The sequence below is a fragment of the Antechinus flavipes genome, chromosome 2 (assembly GCF_016432865.1).
Source record: "Antechinus flavipes isolate AdamAnt ecotype Samford, QLD, Australia chromosome 2, AdamAnt_v2, whole genome shotgun sequence".
Taxonomy (NCBI): Eukaryota; Metazoa; Chordata; class Mammalia; order Dasyuromorphia; family Dasyuridae; genus Antechinus; species Antechinus flavipes.
In genome coordinates this window covers 343009631-343029033 of record NC_067399.1, presented here as the reverse complement: position 1 = coordinate 343029033, position 19403 = coordinate 343009631, and the positions used below count along the sequence as shown (strand labels likewise).

General features: G+C 33.3%; 1 protein-coding gene across 1 annotated transcript in view; it reads left to right on the top strand.

The window, feature by feature from the left end:
* The window catches only part of POLE2 (DNA polymerase epsilon 2, accessory subunit), a 44645-nt gene that overhangs the window by 3439 nt on the left and 21803 nt on the right, over nucleotides 1-19403 (top strand). The window contains exons 4-7 of the mRNA XM_051977919.1: nucleotides 968-1045; nucleotides 1791-1884; nucleotides 7227-7301; nucleotides 12165-12248. Of these exons, the coding sequence (XP_051833879.1) occupies nucleotides 968-1045; nucleotides 1791-1884; nucleotides 7227-7301; nucleotides 12165-12248 (331 nt within the window). The remainder of the gene's footprint in view (nucleotides 1-967; nucleotides 1046-1790; nucleotides 1885-7226; nucleotides 7302-12164; nucleotides 12249-19403) is intronic.

Here is a 19403-nt window from a genome sequence, read left to right as displayed (position 1 = left end):
TCTTTTTTTTTGCTTTTCTGTCCTGAAGGTTTTCAGTAGTCAAAGTTTAGCTTATAGAAGTGATATTTTCATTTACATTGTTATAATCATTGTGTATATTGTTCTTTTGGTTCTACATATTTTACTCTGCATAAGTTCATGTAAATCTTCACCAGTTCCTCTGATTATATTTGTCATTTTTTTAACTGCATAACAATATTCCATTATTAATGTCATACTTTTTTTTTTTAATTATTCTTCAATCTGTGACCTCTCATTTTCTTTCTGGTTTTTTGCTCCCAGGAGAAGTGCTGCTATGATTACTTTTATGTCTTTGACTTCTTTGAAGTATATTCCCATTACTGAGGTCACTGGGCCAAATGATATATTCAATTAGTAACTTGCTTTTGTATAAAATCTAGGCTTTATACTTTTCTTTGAGTTAATAAGAATCACAATTCTTAAAAATAGTATTTTATTTTTTGTAGTATATGAAAGACAATCCTGTCCTCTTTATTCTGGCTATACTGACTTTGCTGCCTTCACACATGATATATCATCTCCCAGATCCATGTCTTTGAACAGACTGTTCCCCATACTTGGAATGCATTTCTTCCTCTTCTAGCCTCTTTTTTCCTTCAAAGCTCAGCTAAAAGAACACTTATGAACCTTTTCCTAATTCTTTCTACCTGCTTATTAGTCTTTTAATCCTGCTTTGCTTTGTATTTATTTGATTTATATGTAAATATATACATGATGTTCCCATTTGAATATTACTTGAAGACAAGGAATATTTCATTTGTCTTTTTATAGTCAGATCCCACTAGCAGCTGGCACATAATCAGTATTTGATAAAAGTTTGTTGAGTGGAATATATAAATAACAAGTTTCATATGTAAGAGAATATTTTTCAAGTTATATATTGTTATCTTGAAGTAGAATCTTACAGATTTTTTTTTTATTTTGTGTTTTATTTTTTTCTCCCCAGAGAACATATTCTTAATATCATTGGTGCATTTGATGTTCCACACTTTGTGTATAATCCAGAAAGAAAGAAATTTCTACCGTAAGTTTGCTTAAACATTAATTTTCATATAAAGAATAATGCCTCTCTAGAAAAAGAACTAAGAAGACTGAATGTAAATCAATACATGCTATGTTCACTTCTTATTTATTTTTTTTAATCTCTCCCATGGTTTTTCTTTTTTCTTCTGATTTTTCTCTCCCCAAATGATTCATAAAACAATGAGTATTAAAAATAAATAAATTTACTAAAAAAAAGAAGAAAAAAAAATAATGCCTCACATTTATATAGCCCTCAAAGATTTGCCAAAAAAAAAAATTTCTTATTAAAAGCCCTGTAGAACACTTTTGTTTTATTCTTTTTGTAAAACAAAGCCAGAAAAAAGGTGGAGAGGGCAGTGGGACAGGCAACTGTGACTCATAGGAATAGAAATAGAACCAGTGTTTGATGCTAGTAAGTATTTAGGAGCTTTGCAATTATGGTACAATTCCCTTCCAAAGATCAAAGGGCTTATGAAATACTTTTTCATTGAAAAGAAATCAAGTCTGTAAATGTCTCCATTTTCAGATGGAAAAACTAGGAATCATAGATGTTATAAGTGACTTTCTCATGAAAGTTAGTTCTTGAACTCATGTCCTTTGCTTTTGTGCCCCATGTTCTTTTCCTATACCTCATTGCCTTTCACAGACTGAAGTATCCTCTTGTCTGTGTTCATTTCATATAGTACCTAGCTTTAAGAAACAAGAAAGATACTTAGAAAGAATAAAGATATTTTTTCTTGTTCCAGGCTGCCAATGACCAGTCACCCTTCACCAAATTTGTTTGGGAAAGCAAGAGACAAAGCAGAAGTGTTTCGTGAACGTTACACCATTTTATGGCAGGTGAGTTTAAAAAAAAAAAAAAGCAGAAGGGAGGCAGACTTTGGTTCCTTAGTATTTACAGTTTAAGTTGAGGATTTTCATAATATATTTGTAGAGATAAACTTAGGGAATTAATATTTCAGGATTTTGAAATCTTGAGTTTTCTATATGTCAAGTTAAATTTTTTAGTTCTTTCAACAAATCTTCACAAAGCATTATGATCCCAATGCTATTATTATTGTTTTCTTTTAGAGGTTTCCAACTTATGGATGTCCTTTCTAAAATGTGAAAAGTAGTCTCTTTCACTAGTCTCTCTGACAATATACACTTTAATTTTATTATTCCTGGAAACTCTACTTATCTTGATGAAGCTTTAATATTGTATTTTGGCTATCATATCTTACTATCGTCTCATTGAGCTTTATGTTTACTAAAATTCCCAAATCCTTTTTTCAAATAAATTGATGTCTAGCTTCATCTTCCCTTGTAACTTCTAAAGTTTATTGTTTTAAGCCAACCATACATGTCTCTCCATCTTACACATTTAACTATACATCTTTGTTTGTTAAATTTTTTTTTATTCTAACTCATTTATCCAATGTATTTGATATCCTTCCAATTTTGTGGTATATGCAAATTTGATAAGCACATAATCTCTGCTGTTATCTAAATCATTAAATAAAATGCTAAATAGATAGGACACTCCACTTGAGACCTTATTCCAAGTGGACATAGACCCATTAATGACTGACTACCATTTGGTTCTGGCTACTCAGTTCTGGAATTAGTGTGCCATCTAGCCCATACCTATCAATCTTTTTCTTTAAAATAATATGATGGACTTTGTCAAAGGATTTCTAGGTAAACTATATTTACAACATGTCCTTGAAGTTAATGTCATGATTTTTTCTGGAAGATGCCCAATATCTTGGTTTAACTTTATACATTCTTTGCTAGATGGTTTAATAATACTTTGAAAATTTTTGCCAGAAATCAGATTAATCCACCAGCCTGTAGTTTGCAGATTTGCTTCTCTTTTCTTATTTGAAAATAAATCATTTGAAAATTGAGATATTTCTCTTAATTGAATCCTATAGCACCTGTTCTATTCCTTAAGTTTTTTTCAAAAAACATTGATAGTGGGACTCAGCCATCACATTTGCCTATTGTGTCATTATCCTAGCATGTAGTTCATGTGGACCAAGTAATATAAATTTATCAAAGAAAGCTAAGAGTTATTTACTTTTTATTTGTTTATCTCAGGTTTCAGCTACAGTAGGTCAGTAATATTTCTTAGACATTTCTGTTTGTCCTTTCCATCCCATAGAATATGTTTATTACCAGATAAAGCAGAAATAAAACAGGAATTGAATGGTTCTTTCTTCTTTGTTATCATCTTATCTGTCCTCTACTGGAGTCCTATTCCCTTCTCTGCTTCTTTTTATAAAACATCCTCCCATCCCTTTTTAATATCTGTAAACTTTACTTGCCAGTCTCGGAATATAATAAATAGTTTTAGTGTTTCTGATAGTGTTCTTGTATTAATTCTCTGTTACCTGCTCTTGGATCCACTTATGTATTTCTTTTTAAAAATTAGTTTCTGAATGAAAATGTCTTGTTTAGTAGCCATTTGCATTTAAATTAATGAATTTTGTTGCACAAAGTTTCACTACAATCTTTTAATCACTTCCTCCAAGTCCCTGTAGAATTCTGTCTCTTGTTCTCTCTGGCTCTGCTTCTCTCACTGAAGCTCATTCTCTTTGACCTTAACCGAGCCATTTCTTTCTTCAGACTTGCCCACCTGTTCCACTATGCCTTTGTGGATTCTGGTTCTATAATGCACCATTGCTTCTGATTTTACTTTACTTTACTCTTTTCCACAATTTTCACCCTAACTAAGCCAAATGAATCCCACAGTTTTCTTTCTTTCTTTTTTTTTTTAATGGTATTTTATTTTTCTAAATACATGCAAAGATAATTTTCAACAGTTACTTTCACAAAACCTTGTGTTCCAAATTTTTCTTCCTGTTCTCCCCACTCCTCAAGACAGCAAACTGTCTGATATAGATTAAATGTCCACACTGTTTTGTTTTAGATTCCTCACTGCCTTCTCTTACTGCCACTCATCCTGCCACACCTCAGTCCTGGATAACTCCATGCATTTTGGTGACACAATCAATAGAGCACTGAGTCTGGAATCAGAAAAACCTGAGATCAAATTTAGCCTCAGGTGACCCTAGGGCAAGTCTCTTTAATTTCTGTGTGCCTCACTTTTCTTAACTGTAAAATAAAGATCATTTTTTTGAGGAGAATGAAATAATGTTGGTAAAGCATGTAGCATAGTGCCTGATATATAGTAAGCACTTAATAAATATTTTTCTTCTTTTTTTTCCCTCTCCTTCCTTTTTTTTTTAACTTCCTCTTTTCTCCCTTGCTCTCTCCTCTCCTCTTTCCTCTAGCTCTTCCCCTACAATTTTGTTGGCTGGATACACTTATAAATTCAGCTTTGACTAGGCCTTCACTACAGCAAAGCAATTGTTTTATTGTTTCCTAATTGTTTTCATGTGTCAGAAACTTTCTAGCCTCCTATATCTCTCCTCTCCCCATCTCTTTTAAGTAAGGACATCTTTTACTTTAATGAGAAAATTTAATCCATTTGACATGAGAACCCTCTCCTTAATTAATGAATGGTCATTGCCTTAGTCAAACTGAGACTTGATCTTGCCAGGTTGATTTGGGTTTAAGGCGAGCTCCTTAGGGAAAAAAAAAATCTAGCCTGGAAACTGCAAGGTGTTTTGCAAGGTTTCAGTGATCAGAATTTTTATTCCTTTGGGCAAAGCACTGGCAAATAAAATATTTTTATGTAGACAGGTGAGACCCAGATGCCTCCAGAAGAGAAAGGCAGGCTGGTGACTTTGTACAGCAATGTCTTACTTAAATCCAATTCACTTGCAAGTCAGATCCTTTTAGAGAATGAAGGAGAAACAATTTGTAGAGTAGTAGCTGCCCGAAACTAGGCATTGACCCACACTTAACACCGTACACCAAGATAAGGTCAAAATGGGTTCATGACCTAGGCATAAAGAATGAGATGATAAATAAATTGGAAGAGCATAGGATAGTTTACCTCGCAGACCTGTGGAAGAAGGAGGAATTTATGATCAATGAAGAACTAGAGATCACTATTGACCACAACATAGAAAATTTTGATTATATCAAATTGAAAAGTTTTTGTACAAACAAAACAAATGCAAACAAGATTAGAAAGGAAACAATAAACTGGGAAAACATTTTTACAATCAAAGGTTCCTCATTTCCAAAATATATAGAGAATTGACTTTAATCTATAAGAAATCAAACCATTCTCCAATTGATAAATGGTCAAAGGATATGAATAGACAATTCTCAAAGAAATTGAAACTATTTATAGACATATGAAAATATGCTCCAAATCATTATTAATCAGAGAAATGCAAATTAAGACAACTCTGAGATACCACTACACACCTGTCAGATTGGCTAGAATGACAGGGAAAGATAATGGGGAATGTTGGAGGGGATGTGGGAAAACAGGGACACTGATACATTGTTGGTGGAATTGTGAACACATCCAGCCATTCTGGAGAGCAATTTGGAACTATGCTCAAAAAGTTATCAAACTGTGCATACCCTTTGATCTAGCAGTGTTTCTACTGGGCTTATACCCCAAAGAGGTACTAAAGAAAGGAAAGGGACCTGTATGTGCCAAAATGTTTGTGGCAGCCCTGTTTGTAGTGGCTAGAAGCTGGAAAATGAAAGGATGTCCATCAATTGGAGAATGGTTGAGTAAATTGTGGTATATGAATGTTATGGAATATTATTGTTCTGTAAAGAATGACCAGCAGAATGAATACAGAGAGGACTGGCGAGACTTACATGAACTGATGCTGAGTGAAATGAGCAGAACCAGGAGATCATTATATACCTCAACAACGATACTGTTTGAGGACGTATTCTGATGGAAGTGGATCTCTTTGATAAAGAGAGCCTTAATTGATCAAAGATAGACAGAGCAGCTACACCCAGAGAAAGAACACTGGGAAATGAATATAAACTGCTTGCATTTTTGTTTTTCTTCCCGGGTTATTTATACCTTCTGAATTCAATTCTCCCTGTGCAACAAGAAAACTGTTCAGTTCTGCACACATATATTGTATCTAGGATATACTGCAACCCATTCAACATATAAAGGACTGCTTACCATCTGGGGGAAGGGGTGGAGGGAGGGAGGGGAAAAATCGGAACAGAAGTGAATGCAAGGGATAATGCTGTAAAAAATTACCCTGGCATGCGTTCTATCAATAAAAAGTTATTAAAAAAAAAAAAAAGAGTAGTAGCTGCCCCACTGGAGATCCAACTGGCCACTTATTGGACAATACTCCCTCCCTCCCTCCTTCCTTCCTTCCCTACCTTTCTTCTTTACCTCCCTCCTTCCTTTTTTTTAATCTCCCTTCCTCTCTTCCTTCCTTCCTCCCTCCCTTCCTTTCTTCCTTCCTTCCTCCCTTTTTCCCTCCCCACTTGTCTTTCTCCCTTTCCTAAATTCACTTTATGACATTCTTCTCACACTCCAGATTTCTTTCACAATTCTTTATTAAGCTCAAGTTCTTTTCCCACACATCTTTTGCAAACCAAAGACATAGGTCTCTTCCAATTCAAAGATTCTTTGATATTTTAATTTTCAAAATGGTAATTATCTAAAACCTGGCCAGATTTGACCAGAACAAATCTGTCAGACCCAGATTCCATGACTGAATATTACAAGGAGCAAAGGATAATAAACCTTTGTTTTAGAAAAATAGAGGCTTAAAAAAAAAAAACTGTAGGAGTAGTTATTCTTCCTACAATAGCTAAGGCATTTAGTATATTTTTAGTTACCTTAGAGAACTAAATATTAGTGTAGAATAAGTCATGCAATGAATTCTCCTCAATTTTTTAAACTATGACATTTGAAATTGCAGATTTGGCAAATTTTTACTATGCAATACCAATTTTTTTATTTAAAAATAATTTTGATTCATTTTGCTCTGATTCAATAGAAGGTTCCAAACAAATTCCCTTTCAAAGTACATTCCTTAAGAAAATTAAATTAAAATTAAATTAAAAGAAGTGATGGATGTTTCTTTTAGTCCTTTAAATGAAACAGTATGTTAATAAGATATTTTGTAGTACTTTATCAAAGTTTTTTCTTCTCCATGTTTACTCCTTTAGGATTCTAAAATTATTGTAATGCCAATTATAAAATTATTTTTAAGCATATTTCTATAGTGAACCTCAGGGATTAAAAAATGTTTGCATTATTAACCCAAGCAAATCTTTTTTCATAGAGAACGCAAAGACATGAATTGTTTACTCCTCTAGCAACAGGTGCTCATCCTGATGAAAGCAGAAGCAAATTCCAGGTTAGAATATTTTATTAGAAATTTGGTGTGAGTGAATTGAATAGGTTTACTGTTTAGTCATTTTTGTTTGTTTCTTGAATGTCTAGTGAAATTGAAGGACATACTTGTCTTTTTATTAAGTATCATCATGTTCTTTTCATTAAGACAAAGGGAAAGCAGAATTATAATAAAGATAAGAAATAATAAGAAATAAATAATGCAAATAATAAATTAAAAAATAATAATAATAAGGCATTCATATTAGAACTTTAAACTATATTACAAGAGTTTACTATGGTCCAAATTTATTTGTGGAGTTTTGGAAACAGATGTTACTTACTCACCAACATGTACTTTTACATTTAGTATAGCTGTATGTCTGTGGAACTTGAATGCTGAGTTGTGAAACAGTTTGAAGTCTTCTCTTTGTCTTGTTCTAAACATTCTCATAATAGTTTTAAATCAATTTAAATGAGATAATATTGTATTTATTGCCTCTCTAGTCTTATTAAAGTTTGCCTCTGTATTTCTGGATTGATTTTCTACAATTAGAGTATCTATATGAAATGGGCAGTCACTGTACATAATTGCCAAAACTTATTGCTCAGAAGTGGTACAGATAAAAAATCTGCTTCTAGAACTGTGCTCTTTCAGGGTCAGATTTTAGAAAAATGAGAACCCCATTCCATACTTATCCTTTTCATTGAAATATGATGATATGATTTTGCTTCAATAACTATCATAGCTTTTCTGAAAATATCGGAAAACTAATAACGCATTCATATACACTAAGTATATAGATATTAAAATGAATTATTTTTATAATGTACCTGTTACTCTGAATAATTTATATGCTGGCTATTTGCAAGGTTATGAATGGTTAAGATTATTTCATATATTACTAGTTGATTCATTGATTCTTCATGTATGATATCATTTTATAAAATGTTGCTTAATTCTTTATTGAGGAATACTTAAAGCTGTTAGTAATCCATTGTCAAGCTATAGCTTTAGCTGTTAGAGCTCAATATGTATTCAAATGGATGTATTTTACAGCCTTTTCAGGCCTACCCATTTTGTGTGATTTATTCATGTCTAACTAATAATTTTACAACTTGTAATATTCAACATTCTGTGAGTCTTCCTCATTTTATCTTGATTACTCGTGAATGGGGTGAAATCACAGAGGATGGTTCTTAATCCATGATGAAGCCATTTTCTTTTTCGTTCATGTATTTGTTTTTTCTTATTGAGTTTAATTTCATTGTTATTGCTATATTTTGTTTTCATATTGCCTTTTCTTCCCCAAAGAACTATAGCTTATATCAAAAAAGAAAAAGGAAGAGAAAAAAAAGCAGTTCAGCAAAATTAACTAGCACATCCATGAGTCCAGACAGGAAATGCAGTAGAACAAGTGTACACTTCTGTAGTGCCTGTTCTTTGTTGCCAGGTTTCATCATTATAATGTGCAGCATTCAGTTTTGATTTTTTAAATTGTTATTATTTTTATTTTATCATAGTCACTGTATACTTTTTTCTTGCTTCTACTTAATGTTGCTTTTTAACTTTGTGTTCTTCATGTTCATCATTTCTTACTGCACCATAAAGTACATACTTTCATGTACCTTAATTTGTTCAACCATTACCTAATTAAGAGATATCTACTTAGTTTGTAGTTCTTTGATTTTTATAAAAATGGTTTATATATATTTTTTCCATATTAGACTTTAGCAGATGTATATTACAATTGGTATTTCTGAGTCAAAAGGTGTGGCCATCCTAGTGATTTTCCCTCCCTACTTGCCTTCCCCCCAGGTATTTGGGATTAAATGACTTGCTCGGGATCGCACACAGCCAAGATTAAGTCTCTGAGGTCAGATTTGAACTCAGGTACTCTTGACTTTAGGGCTGGTGCTCTATCCACTGCACCATTTAGCTGCCCCTCATTCTACTGATTTTTTTTAAAGCATGATTCTAATTGTTTTCCATAAAATTGTTTCCATAAAGATGAGACCAACTAGTTCATCAAATTTTTTTAAACTTTGCCAGTTTGTTAGAGTAAGGCAAAACCTCAGGATTGTTTCAATTTCATTTCTCCTATAGTAGAACTGTTTTTCACATGGATATTAATATTTGTAGTTCTTTTGAGATCTATATGTTCATACCTTTTGAGCACTTATCCATTGAGGAATGATTCTTGCTCTTATATATTTATTTGTGTCCTAGCTATCTACTGGGGGGAAGGGGAGTGTAACATTAGACCCTTATCAGAGATAAAATATTTTTTCTAGTTGACCAATTTTTTTCTTAACCTAAATGCATTAGTTTTTTTCAATTTCATGTAATTGAGATTATCTATTTTATATTTTGTGTTTATCTCTTTCTCTTGTTTGGTTTAGAATGTTCTCAATTACTATAATAGTAAAAAGCATTGGTTCTCTAATTTTTTATGGTGTGATTTTTTTATATTCAGGTAACTCCTATTTTTTTAATGTCACTAGAGTATGTGATTCAAGATATTGGTTTGTATATTTTTGATGGCATGCTTTATACTATTTTTCCCTCATAATGCTTCATATTGTTTTCTAATCTGTTCTTATCCACTGCTCTGTACTACCATTTCAATTTTAACTCTATGTAGATATTGTTGTATGACTTTCATCTATATAATAAGGGGAATATTAGTATTAAAAAGATGGATCCTTGTTTCAGGGAGAAAAAACTTGACTTCATCAAAAAGAATATTGTAATTTCCTAAAAGTAATCCAACCTATTCATCTCTTGTTTAATTCTAAGCTCAATTTAATATATGGAAGCCCTTGCTTCTTTTATTAGGTACTCACTGTGCTGGGGGTCCAAAGAAAGGCAAAAACAGAACCTTTATACTTTCCTTTTGCCCTGCCCTTGAGCTAATGGAGGAAATAACATGAAAATAACTATGTATAAACAATCAGGACAAATTAGAGGAAATTAACAGAGGGAAGGTATTAGCATTATGGGGATCAGAAAAAGCTTCTTGAAAAAGATGAGATTTTAGCTGAGATTTGGAGGCAGCCAAAAAGCCAGAAATTATAAGATGACAAGGGACTTTAATGAGATCAGCCAGAGAAAATGTCTGAAAACAGGAAGTGCAAGGAACTACAAGGAAGCCAGTGTTACGGGATCACAGAATATATAGAAGGGAATAATGTGTAAAGAAAACTGGAAAGGTATCTTTATGAAGGCTTTTGAAGGCCAAAAAGAGGATTTTACATACATACATACTATATATATTTGATCCCAGAGGGTATGTGGGGAAGCGGGTACTCAAATTTATTGAATGTGAGGGGTGACAATGTGGGATGGTGTTTGACAGGATCAGATCCATGATTTAGGAAGATCACTTTGACAGCTGAGTGGATAATGGAATGGAATAGGGAAAGACTTGCAGCAAATAGACCCATTAGCAAGCTATTTTATTGAAATGTGGCATGAGGTTCAGGCATGACTTGATGAGATCCTGGATCAAAGTGATGGTTGGGTTGTGTCAGAAAAGGAAAAGAGGCATGTATGAGAGCCGTTATGAAAGAAAAATTGACAGATCTTGGTAACAGATTGACATGCAGGTAAATGAGGAGTCAAAGATGATACTTAGATCTTAAACCTGGGTAATTAGAGCAATAGTAGTAATAGGGTTTCTGGGGAAAGATAATGTGTTCAATTTTGGGCATGTAGAGGTTAAGATGTCTACAGAATATTCATTTCAGGATGTCTAATAGCATTTCTATGTGTGAGACTGGAGAGTCATTAGAGGGGGGGGACTAGATAAATAAATCTAAAAATCATCTGCATTAAGATGATTGGATCTATAAGAGAAGGTAAGATCATCAAATAAAATAGTATAGAAAGAGAAGAGGGCCCAGGACAGAGTTTTAGGGAACACTTATAGTTAGAAAAGTGTGATCTGCATAAAAATTCTACAAAAGAGACTGAGAAGGAGCAGATAGATAGGGGACCCAAGAAAAAATAGTGTCACATAAACAGAGACAAAGAGAGACAAAGGTGACTGACAGTATTAAAAGATACAGAAAGATCAAGAAGGATGTTTTTTTTAAATCCATAAAATTAAGAAATCATTTGTAATTTTTGAGTAAGCAGGTTTAGTTTAATGATGAGAATAGAAACTGGAAAGAGTTTAGAGTAAGAGATAAGGAAGTGAAAATACCATTTGTCTTCTCAAGGAGTTGAGCTGATTGTGTGTGTGTGTATGTGCGTGTAAGTGTGTGTAATTGTTGATGCCCTTTAATCTATTTCATAATTTTGGTCAATAACAAGTCACTTTATGTCTGGTAAAATATTTTCAATTTCATCTTTATTGTGATGTCATTTGGTTTGGCACACATTTAGGTAAATTTATGTCAATAGGTAGTCTCTATGATTCTTAGTATCCTCTTTTATTCTATTGCTAACTTTAGTAAAGAATCACATAATTGAGCACCATTTTGAAACCAAAGAATTTTTCACCAATGACCAGCCAACTAATGATAAGATTCTTTGTACCAATTATGCTGGTCCTTAAATAAAACACATTCTAAGACAATAATCCAACTCTTTCCAGTATGGTAAGACCAGCTAGAGCTTGAATAATAGTTTTTGAGAATCCAGGATCAGCTTCATGTCATATTGAGACATTGGATTAAATGTTTTTTTGAAGGCATTGGAGTACACATAAAAATTTTTAAACAGACAATAATTATATTGTGTTCTAAAAGTCTTAGTGCAGATTTAGAATTTTTTAAAAAGTTTATCATATGATTTTAATAATTATTTGTTGATATATGGTTTTTAGAGGTAAATTTCTGGAATGTGTACATTTTTTAAATCTGAAAAATATTTTCTTTTTAGCTTAAAACAATAGAAATCTTATTGGGCAGTACTGCCAGAATTGGAGAAGTGATTGTTCTTGGGATGATAACTCAAATGAAAGAGGTAGGTCAAATTTAAACTGCTTTACATTCACCATTCTGATTGGTGCGAGGGGAGGTGGGGGGCGATTTTTTTTAATGTCAATTTAAAAAACCTACATACCTCATAGTTTCTTTCTTTCGCATGTCTGTTGCTTAATCTTTTTTTAGAATTGATAATATTGCATGATCCCAACTTAGCTAGTAAGTGGTACAGATGGATAATCTTAAATGTTGCTAGAATTGGTCAATAAATAAATATGTACCATAAATCTTAGGCTTTAAACTATCTCACTTTTCCCATATTGCATGCATAAGCTTAATCAGAATCTTAAGAAACAAAAAACTAGAATTACAGTATGTCAAGGACAGAAGGAACCTGAGAGATTTGAATCAATTCTTCTATTTTTCATGTAAGGAAAAGGAAGTCCAATGAGATCAAATGACTTATTAAAGATGTTAAACCCAGTTCTGTAGATATGTAGTACTATTTTTCCTTTATGTTAGTCCATGTTCCCTAAATTGTGAAAAGCAAAAATAGCATGTGCTTGAATCCAGGTAACGTGTAAGAATCAGCTGTAGACATACAGGTAATGTAGACATTACCTGGAGAAAAGTCAGTTTGTGAAAAGCAATGTAAAGTAAACTCACACATGGTTATTATGTAAGTGTATAATATAGAGTAAACTTAAATAGAAAAGGATTCCTATGGGCTATATATTGATTTAGAAAACCACAAATTAATATTATCTTTGTTGTATTTTTGTTGTTGTTGTTGTTTATTTTTTTTAAACATTTCCCAAATACATTTTAATCTGGTTAGAGCTACACTGGGGAGTTTTGCTGGTGTAAAAGTTTAAAAACTGGTGTAAAAGAGGTATGCTGGACATGAAGTCAGGAAGATTACATTTCAAATATTATTGCAAATACTTTACTAGCTGTGTGACTATGGGCCAATCACTTAACCATTCCGACCGTCTTTTTTGAACTATAAAATTGAAGAATAAATGGCACCTTCCTTCTAAGTTGGCTTTGAGGAGAAAATGGTGCATGCTATCATCCAAGAAAAATATAAAGAATATCCTTCATAACCATGTATGATACTTGAAGTTTGGATACTTGAAGTTTCAGGTCAATTACCTTTATAATATCCTCAATATGTATACATCTGCGTTTGAAGACCTTCAGTGATGGGGAAATCACAATTAATATGGTAATCCATTCTATTTTTGAAATTATTAAAAGGCTTTTTCTTCTGTTGAGCTGAAATATGCTTTTCTACTTCCTGATTTTTATTTTGTATCCTGGGCATGTCATTATATGACATAGTTTTGTGTGCTTTGACTTGAAATTATCTCAAAAAACTGTTATCTAGAACAAAATATTCCAGATGTGTTTTGTTCAAGGTGGAATTAGGTGAAGCTTTTGCTTCTTTTATTATTTTTCTATCAGGGCAACATAAGAGAGCATGAATTTTTTGTTGTTTTTTTTTTTTAACTTAATATTTTTTTCCAATTACATGATAGTTTTGCGCATTCATCTTTGTAAAATTTTGAGCTCCAAATTTTTCTCTCTCTCCTTTTCCTCTTCCTCTTCCCTTTCTTCTCTTGTGATGCACATTCAGTCCCCACAGTCCTTTTTCTGTTTGCAGATGGTTCTCTCTATCACAAATGTATTGGAATTGGTCTGAATCACTTCATTGTTGAAAAGAGCTAAGTTTATTATGGTAGATTGTGGTTTTCTCTTCTTTTTTATAATATGATCGTTCTCTCTGGGAGCAGGTTTCTTGGGGAGGTTTCTGGAGGCAGCCTTAGTTTCTGTTCAAAGTAATAATCACCCCAAATGCAGCCAGCTGTTAAAATCCAAACGTTTATTTTCTCCTTCCAAGTCTTGTCTCTTTCCTTGGGTTTGGGTAGCTTTCTTAGAGGCCTATCTCCCTCCTTAATAACAAGAGTTCTTGCAGCTTGTCTTTTACGTCTTCCAGCTTCTGCCTCTAGCTCAACTCCAATTTGTGGCTTCTCAATCTCCAACTGACACTTCCCTCTCAATCTTTTCAACTGAACTCTCCTGATTGAGCTCAGCTGTTTTTATGCTCTTTAGAGGTGTAAACTCAAAGGTTGACTCCTCCTCTGAGAGTAGGATTATAGGAGATGTGAATTTAGATATCTCATAATGAATCCTGAAATCTCCCAAACATGTGAACTAATGTGTGAGCTAATGTGTGAACTCTAAAAGGTATTAACATTGTTTCTATCACTATTAGTGACTTAACACCTTGTAAGGATTTGCTCTAATGTGTGAACCAATAAGCATTGTATCAATTCCATTGAGTTAACACTAGGATTCTAACAGTAGATCATCACATAATCTTGTTTTGCTATGTACAATGTTCTTTTGGTTCTACTCACTTCAGCTAGTATCAGTTCATGTAAATCTCTCCAGACCTTTCTGAAATCATCCTGCTAAACATTTCTTATTCTTATTTCTTATAATATTTCATAACATCCATATGCCATAACTTTTTTAGTCATTCCTCAGCCGATGGGCATCTACTCATGTTTCCAGTTCCTTGCCAGTACTAAAAGGACTACTACAAACATTTTTGCATATGTGAGTCTTTTCCCTTTTTTATGATCTCTTTGGGATATAGGCCCAGTAGAGGCACTGCTGGATCAAAGGGTATACATAGTTTGATAATCCTTTGGATATAGTTCCAAATTGCTCTCCAGAATGGTTGGATTAGTTCACAACTCCACCAGTAATGTGTTAGTGTCCCAGTCTCCCCACATCCCCTCCAACATTTATTTATCATCTTTTCCTGTTATCTTAGCCAATTTGAGAAGTATATAGTGGTACCCCAAAATTGTCTTTAATTTGCATTTCTCTAGTCAATAGTGATTTAGAACACCTTTTCATATAAATAGTTTTCTATTTCCTCATCTGAAAACTGCCTACTCATATATTTTGATCATTTATCAACTGGAGAGTAGAACCCAAACTTTTTTCACATAAACTACTGTCTGGTTATCTCTTCTTCATTATGCATTTACACAGCTGATTTTTAAAAGGGGAAATGTAGGATTTTATATTTATTCCTGTCCAATTCTAATTGGAATATCCAATTCCTATCCAATTCATCTCACTTAATTTTATAGATATTATTTTCCTTGTGGGATAAAATTAGATAAGATCTAGTTACTAAACTTATGGAGCTTACAATCTATAATAGTTAATTGGTAGGTAAATAATACTTTACTATTTGAGATCTCTTCTAGCTCTAGATCAGTGATTTTATGAATCTTATTTGGCTCTTTCATAGCCTTATAAGGTTGGTATTACAAGTACTGTTTCTGGGGGTCAGATAAATTAGGTAATTTGCTCTTGGTCTCTTAGCTGATAAACATCAGTGATAGGATTTAAACATATGTCCCTTCTAACTCTTAAATTTACCATTCTTTCCTCTGTATCATGATGGCTTTACATAACTACTTTTTTTAAACTTTTGTTTATAATCTTAGTTTAATTCTCATAACCATGTCAAGTTCTACAGGCATCATCCCTATTTTATAGCTGAGGAAACTAGGTGGGGGGATATGCCTCTAAAGTTTGTAATACTATTTGCCCAATCACAGCAAGATTATGATTTTTTAAAATCTTAATTGTGATTATATCTATTAACTATCCCATCCAGCTTCATATCATCCATAGATCTGTTAAGGAGGTCCTCTAGCCTTCATTGAAATCATTGATAATCAACACAGTTTACTAACCTTGTGCCTGGGACTGCCCTGGGCACTAAGAATGTAAAAACAAAAATGAAATAGTCCTTTTCCTCAAAAAGTTTATATTCTAATAGGGAAGACAAAGTGCATATATTTAGGTATATAGAAATCTGTTTTTAATATACAGAGTAGATTGAGGGGGGAGGGTACTAGCTGCAGAAGTTTAGAGGAACAGAATAGCCTCATATATAAGGCAGTGCTTATGATGAGTCTTAAAAGAAAAAAAGAGATTCAGACGGAGGTGAGAAGAGAAGGCACTCTAAAGCAAAGGGGATGAAGAATTACAGAAGCACAGAGATGGGTGGTGGGTTTTGTCTGTGATGAACAGTAAAAGGGCCAATTTGGCAGGACCATACAAAAGGAGAAAGTAATTAATGTATGAGATTGTATAGGTGAGGCTGTGTTTTGAAGGCATTAAATGCCAAGTGGAATAGTATCATATTTATTATAAAAGCAATAAGGTAGCTTTAAACATGATTTTTGAATATTGACATGACATGATAAGATTACTTTGCAATGAAAAGTAATTAAACTCATAGTGAAGGATTGATTGAAGTGATGAGAGACTTGAGGCAGAGACACCAATTAGGAGGCTTTTGTTCAGTTGAGATGGGGATAGAAAGTAATACAACTTTTTCTCAGTAGTGCATAGCACCTACACAAAAACTGACCGTGTATTAGGATATACAAACCTTACAATCAAATGCAGAAAGGCAGAAGTAGTAAAAAATTTATGTTGCCTATAATGACCACCCATAGTTCAAGAGTTGATTACAGTTGATTCCAAAGCTTTATTGAGTGACTCTCCCTCCCTCTTTCTCAAGTAAATAATTGTGTGAGTAATGATAAGAGGGCATGGGTGAGAGAGTTTGTTGAGGCAAAAATAACATTTAGAGATGTGTAGTGAATAATCAAGCAGAATGACAAGGTTATAAACTTGAAAGATTAGTTAGATGGTAGTACCTTCAAAAGAAATGAGAAATTTTGGGAGAAAAAGGATAGGTTGGATTGAGGGTGAAGAAGATAATTCAGTTTTTGACACATTTAGTTTGATATGCTTACAGAGCATGCATTTTGAAATACTCAGTAACCAGTTGGAAATATGGGACTGGGGCTTAGGTGAGAAAGGATATACAAATCTGAGAATCACCTTCATAAAGCAGGTAATTTAACCAATGGGAACTCTTTTTTGTTTGTTTGTTTGCTTTGTTTTGTTTTGTTTTTAATTTAGGTGTTCTTTTTTTAATTAAAGCTTTTTGTTTTTCAAAACATATGCATGGACAATTCTTCAACATTAGCCCTTGTAAAACCCTGTGTTCCAATCCCCCCTTTTCCTTTGTGCCCTCCCCTAGATGGTAAGTAGTCCAATATATGTTAAACATGATAGAAATATATATTAAATCCAATATATATATGCACATATATACAATTCTCATATCGCACAAGAAAAAAAAGAGAAGCAAAGTAAAATGCAAGCAAACAACAACAACAAGAGTAAAAAAGCTATGTTGTGAACCACACTCTGTTCCCACGGTTCTCTCTCTGGGTGTAGTGGCTTTCTTCATCAGTGAACAATTGGAACTGGTTTCAATCATCTCATTGTTGAAGAGAGCCATGTCCATCAGAATTGATCATTGTATAATCTTGTTGCCATGTGTAATGAGCTCCTGGTTCTTCACATTTCATTTAGCATCAGTTCATGTAAGTCTTTCTAGGCCTTTCAAAAATCATCCTGCTTATTGTTTCTTAGAGAATAATAATATTCATATACCATAACTTATTCAGCTATTCTCCAACTGAAGGGCATCCATTCAGTTTCCAGTTTCTTGCCACTACATAAAGGGCTGCCACAAACAGTTTTGTACATGTGGGTCCCTTCTCTCCTTTAAGAGCTCTCTGGGATGTAAGCTCAGTAGAAACATTGCTGGATCAGAGGGTATGCACAGTTTGATTGCCCTTTGGGCATAGTTCCAAATTGCTCTCCAGAATGGCTGGATCCATTCACAGTTCTACCAACAATGTATCAATGTCCCAATTTTCCCACATCCCCCACAACATTCATCATTATCTTTTCCTGTCATCTTAGCCAGTCTGAGAGGTGTGTAGTGGTATCTCAGAGTTGTTTTAATTTGCATTTAATTTAATTCTCTGATCAATAGTGATTTAAAGCACCTTTTCATATGACTAGAAATAGTTTCAATTTCTTCATCTGAAAATTGTTTGTTCATATCCTTTGACCAATTGGAGAATGGCTTGATTTCTTACAAATTGGAGTCAATTCTCTATATATTTTAGAAATGGGGCCTTTATCGGAACCTTTGAATGTAAAAATGTTTTCCCAATTTATTGCTTCCCTTCTAATCTTATCTGCATTAGTTTTGTTTGTACAAAAACTTTTTAACTTAATATAATCAAAGTTATCTATTATATGATCAATAATCTCCAGTTCTTCTTTGTTCACAAATTTCTTCCTCCTCTACAAATCTGAGAGGTAAACTATCCTATGTTCTTTTAATTTGTTTTTAATATCATTCTTTATGTCTAGATCATAAACTCCATGATTTTTGTATCTTTAGGGCATAGCATAATGCCTGGCACATAATTATAATAAATGCTTTTTAATTGATTGGTGAGGCTACCAAATGACACAGTATAGAGAGAGATGGCCTCCAGGACAGAGTTTTAGGAATATGGTTCATGAAACCACAAAGGAAATGATAAGTCTGCTCAAATGGATTGGAGAAAAATCAGGAGACAGTATTACAACGAAAGCCTAGAGAAGAAAGAATATCTAGGATCACTATCAATTCGCAAACTATGTGTGGTCATTATGGGTAATATGCATTTTTACTATTTCAGCCTTTCCGCATTTGATTGTGAGATTTGTGTGCCCAATACATGGTCAGTTTTTGTGTAGATGCCATGTACTTCTGAGTAAAAGTTATATTCCTTTCTATCCCCATTCAGTTTTTTCCAAAAATTCTATTCACCCAATAACATACATTTTTAGTGAATCCAGTTAGTGTCATTGGGTGACTTTCTCTCTCTCTTTGTATATATGTATACATATGCATACATATGCATACATGTGTACCTTGAGCCCAGCATGTTTCTCTCTCAGAATATTTTTTTCATTGGTCATCTCCTGGAACTGTATTTGATCATTGTGGATAATGCACATTTTTAGTGCACCCAGTTAGCTTCATTGCATGACTTCTCCTAGCTCACAAATAATTAATGATGAAATTAATCCAGGTTTGGAATTTGATGAAACATGAACAGTGAAAGGGCAGAGGGCCAAGAGATTTGAAAGGAGAGGGCAAAAAAAAAAAAAAAAAAAAAAAAAAAAGAAAGGAGAGGGCAGAAGGAACTGAATTTGTTAACCATAGGGTAAGGAT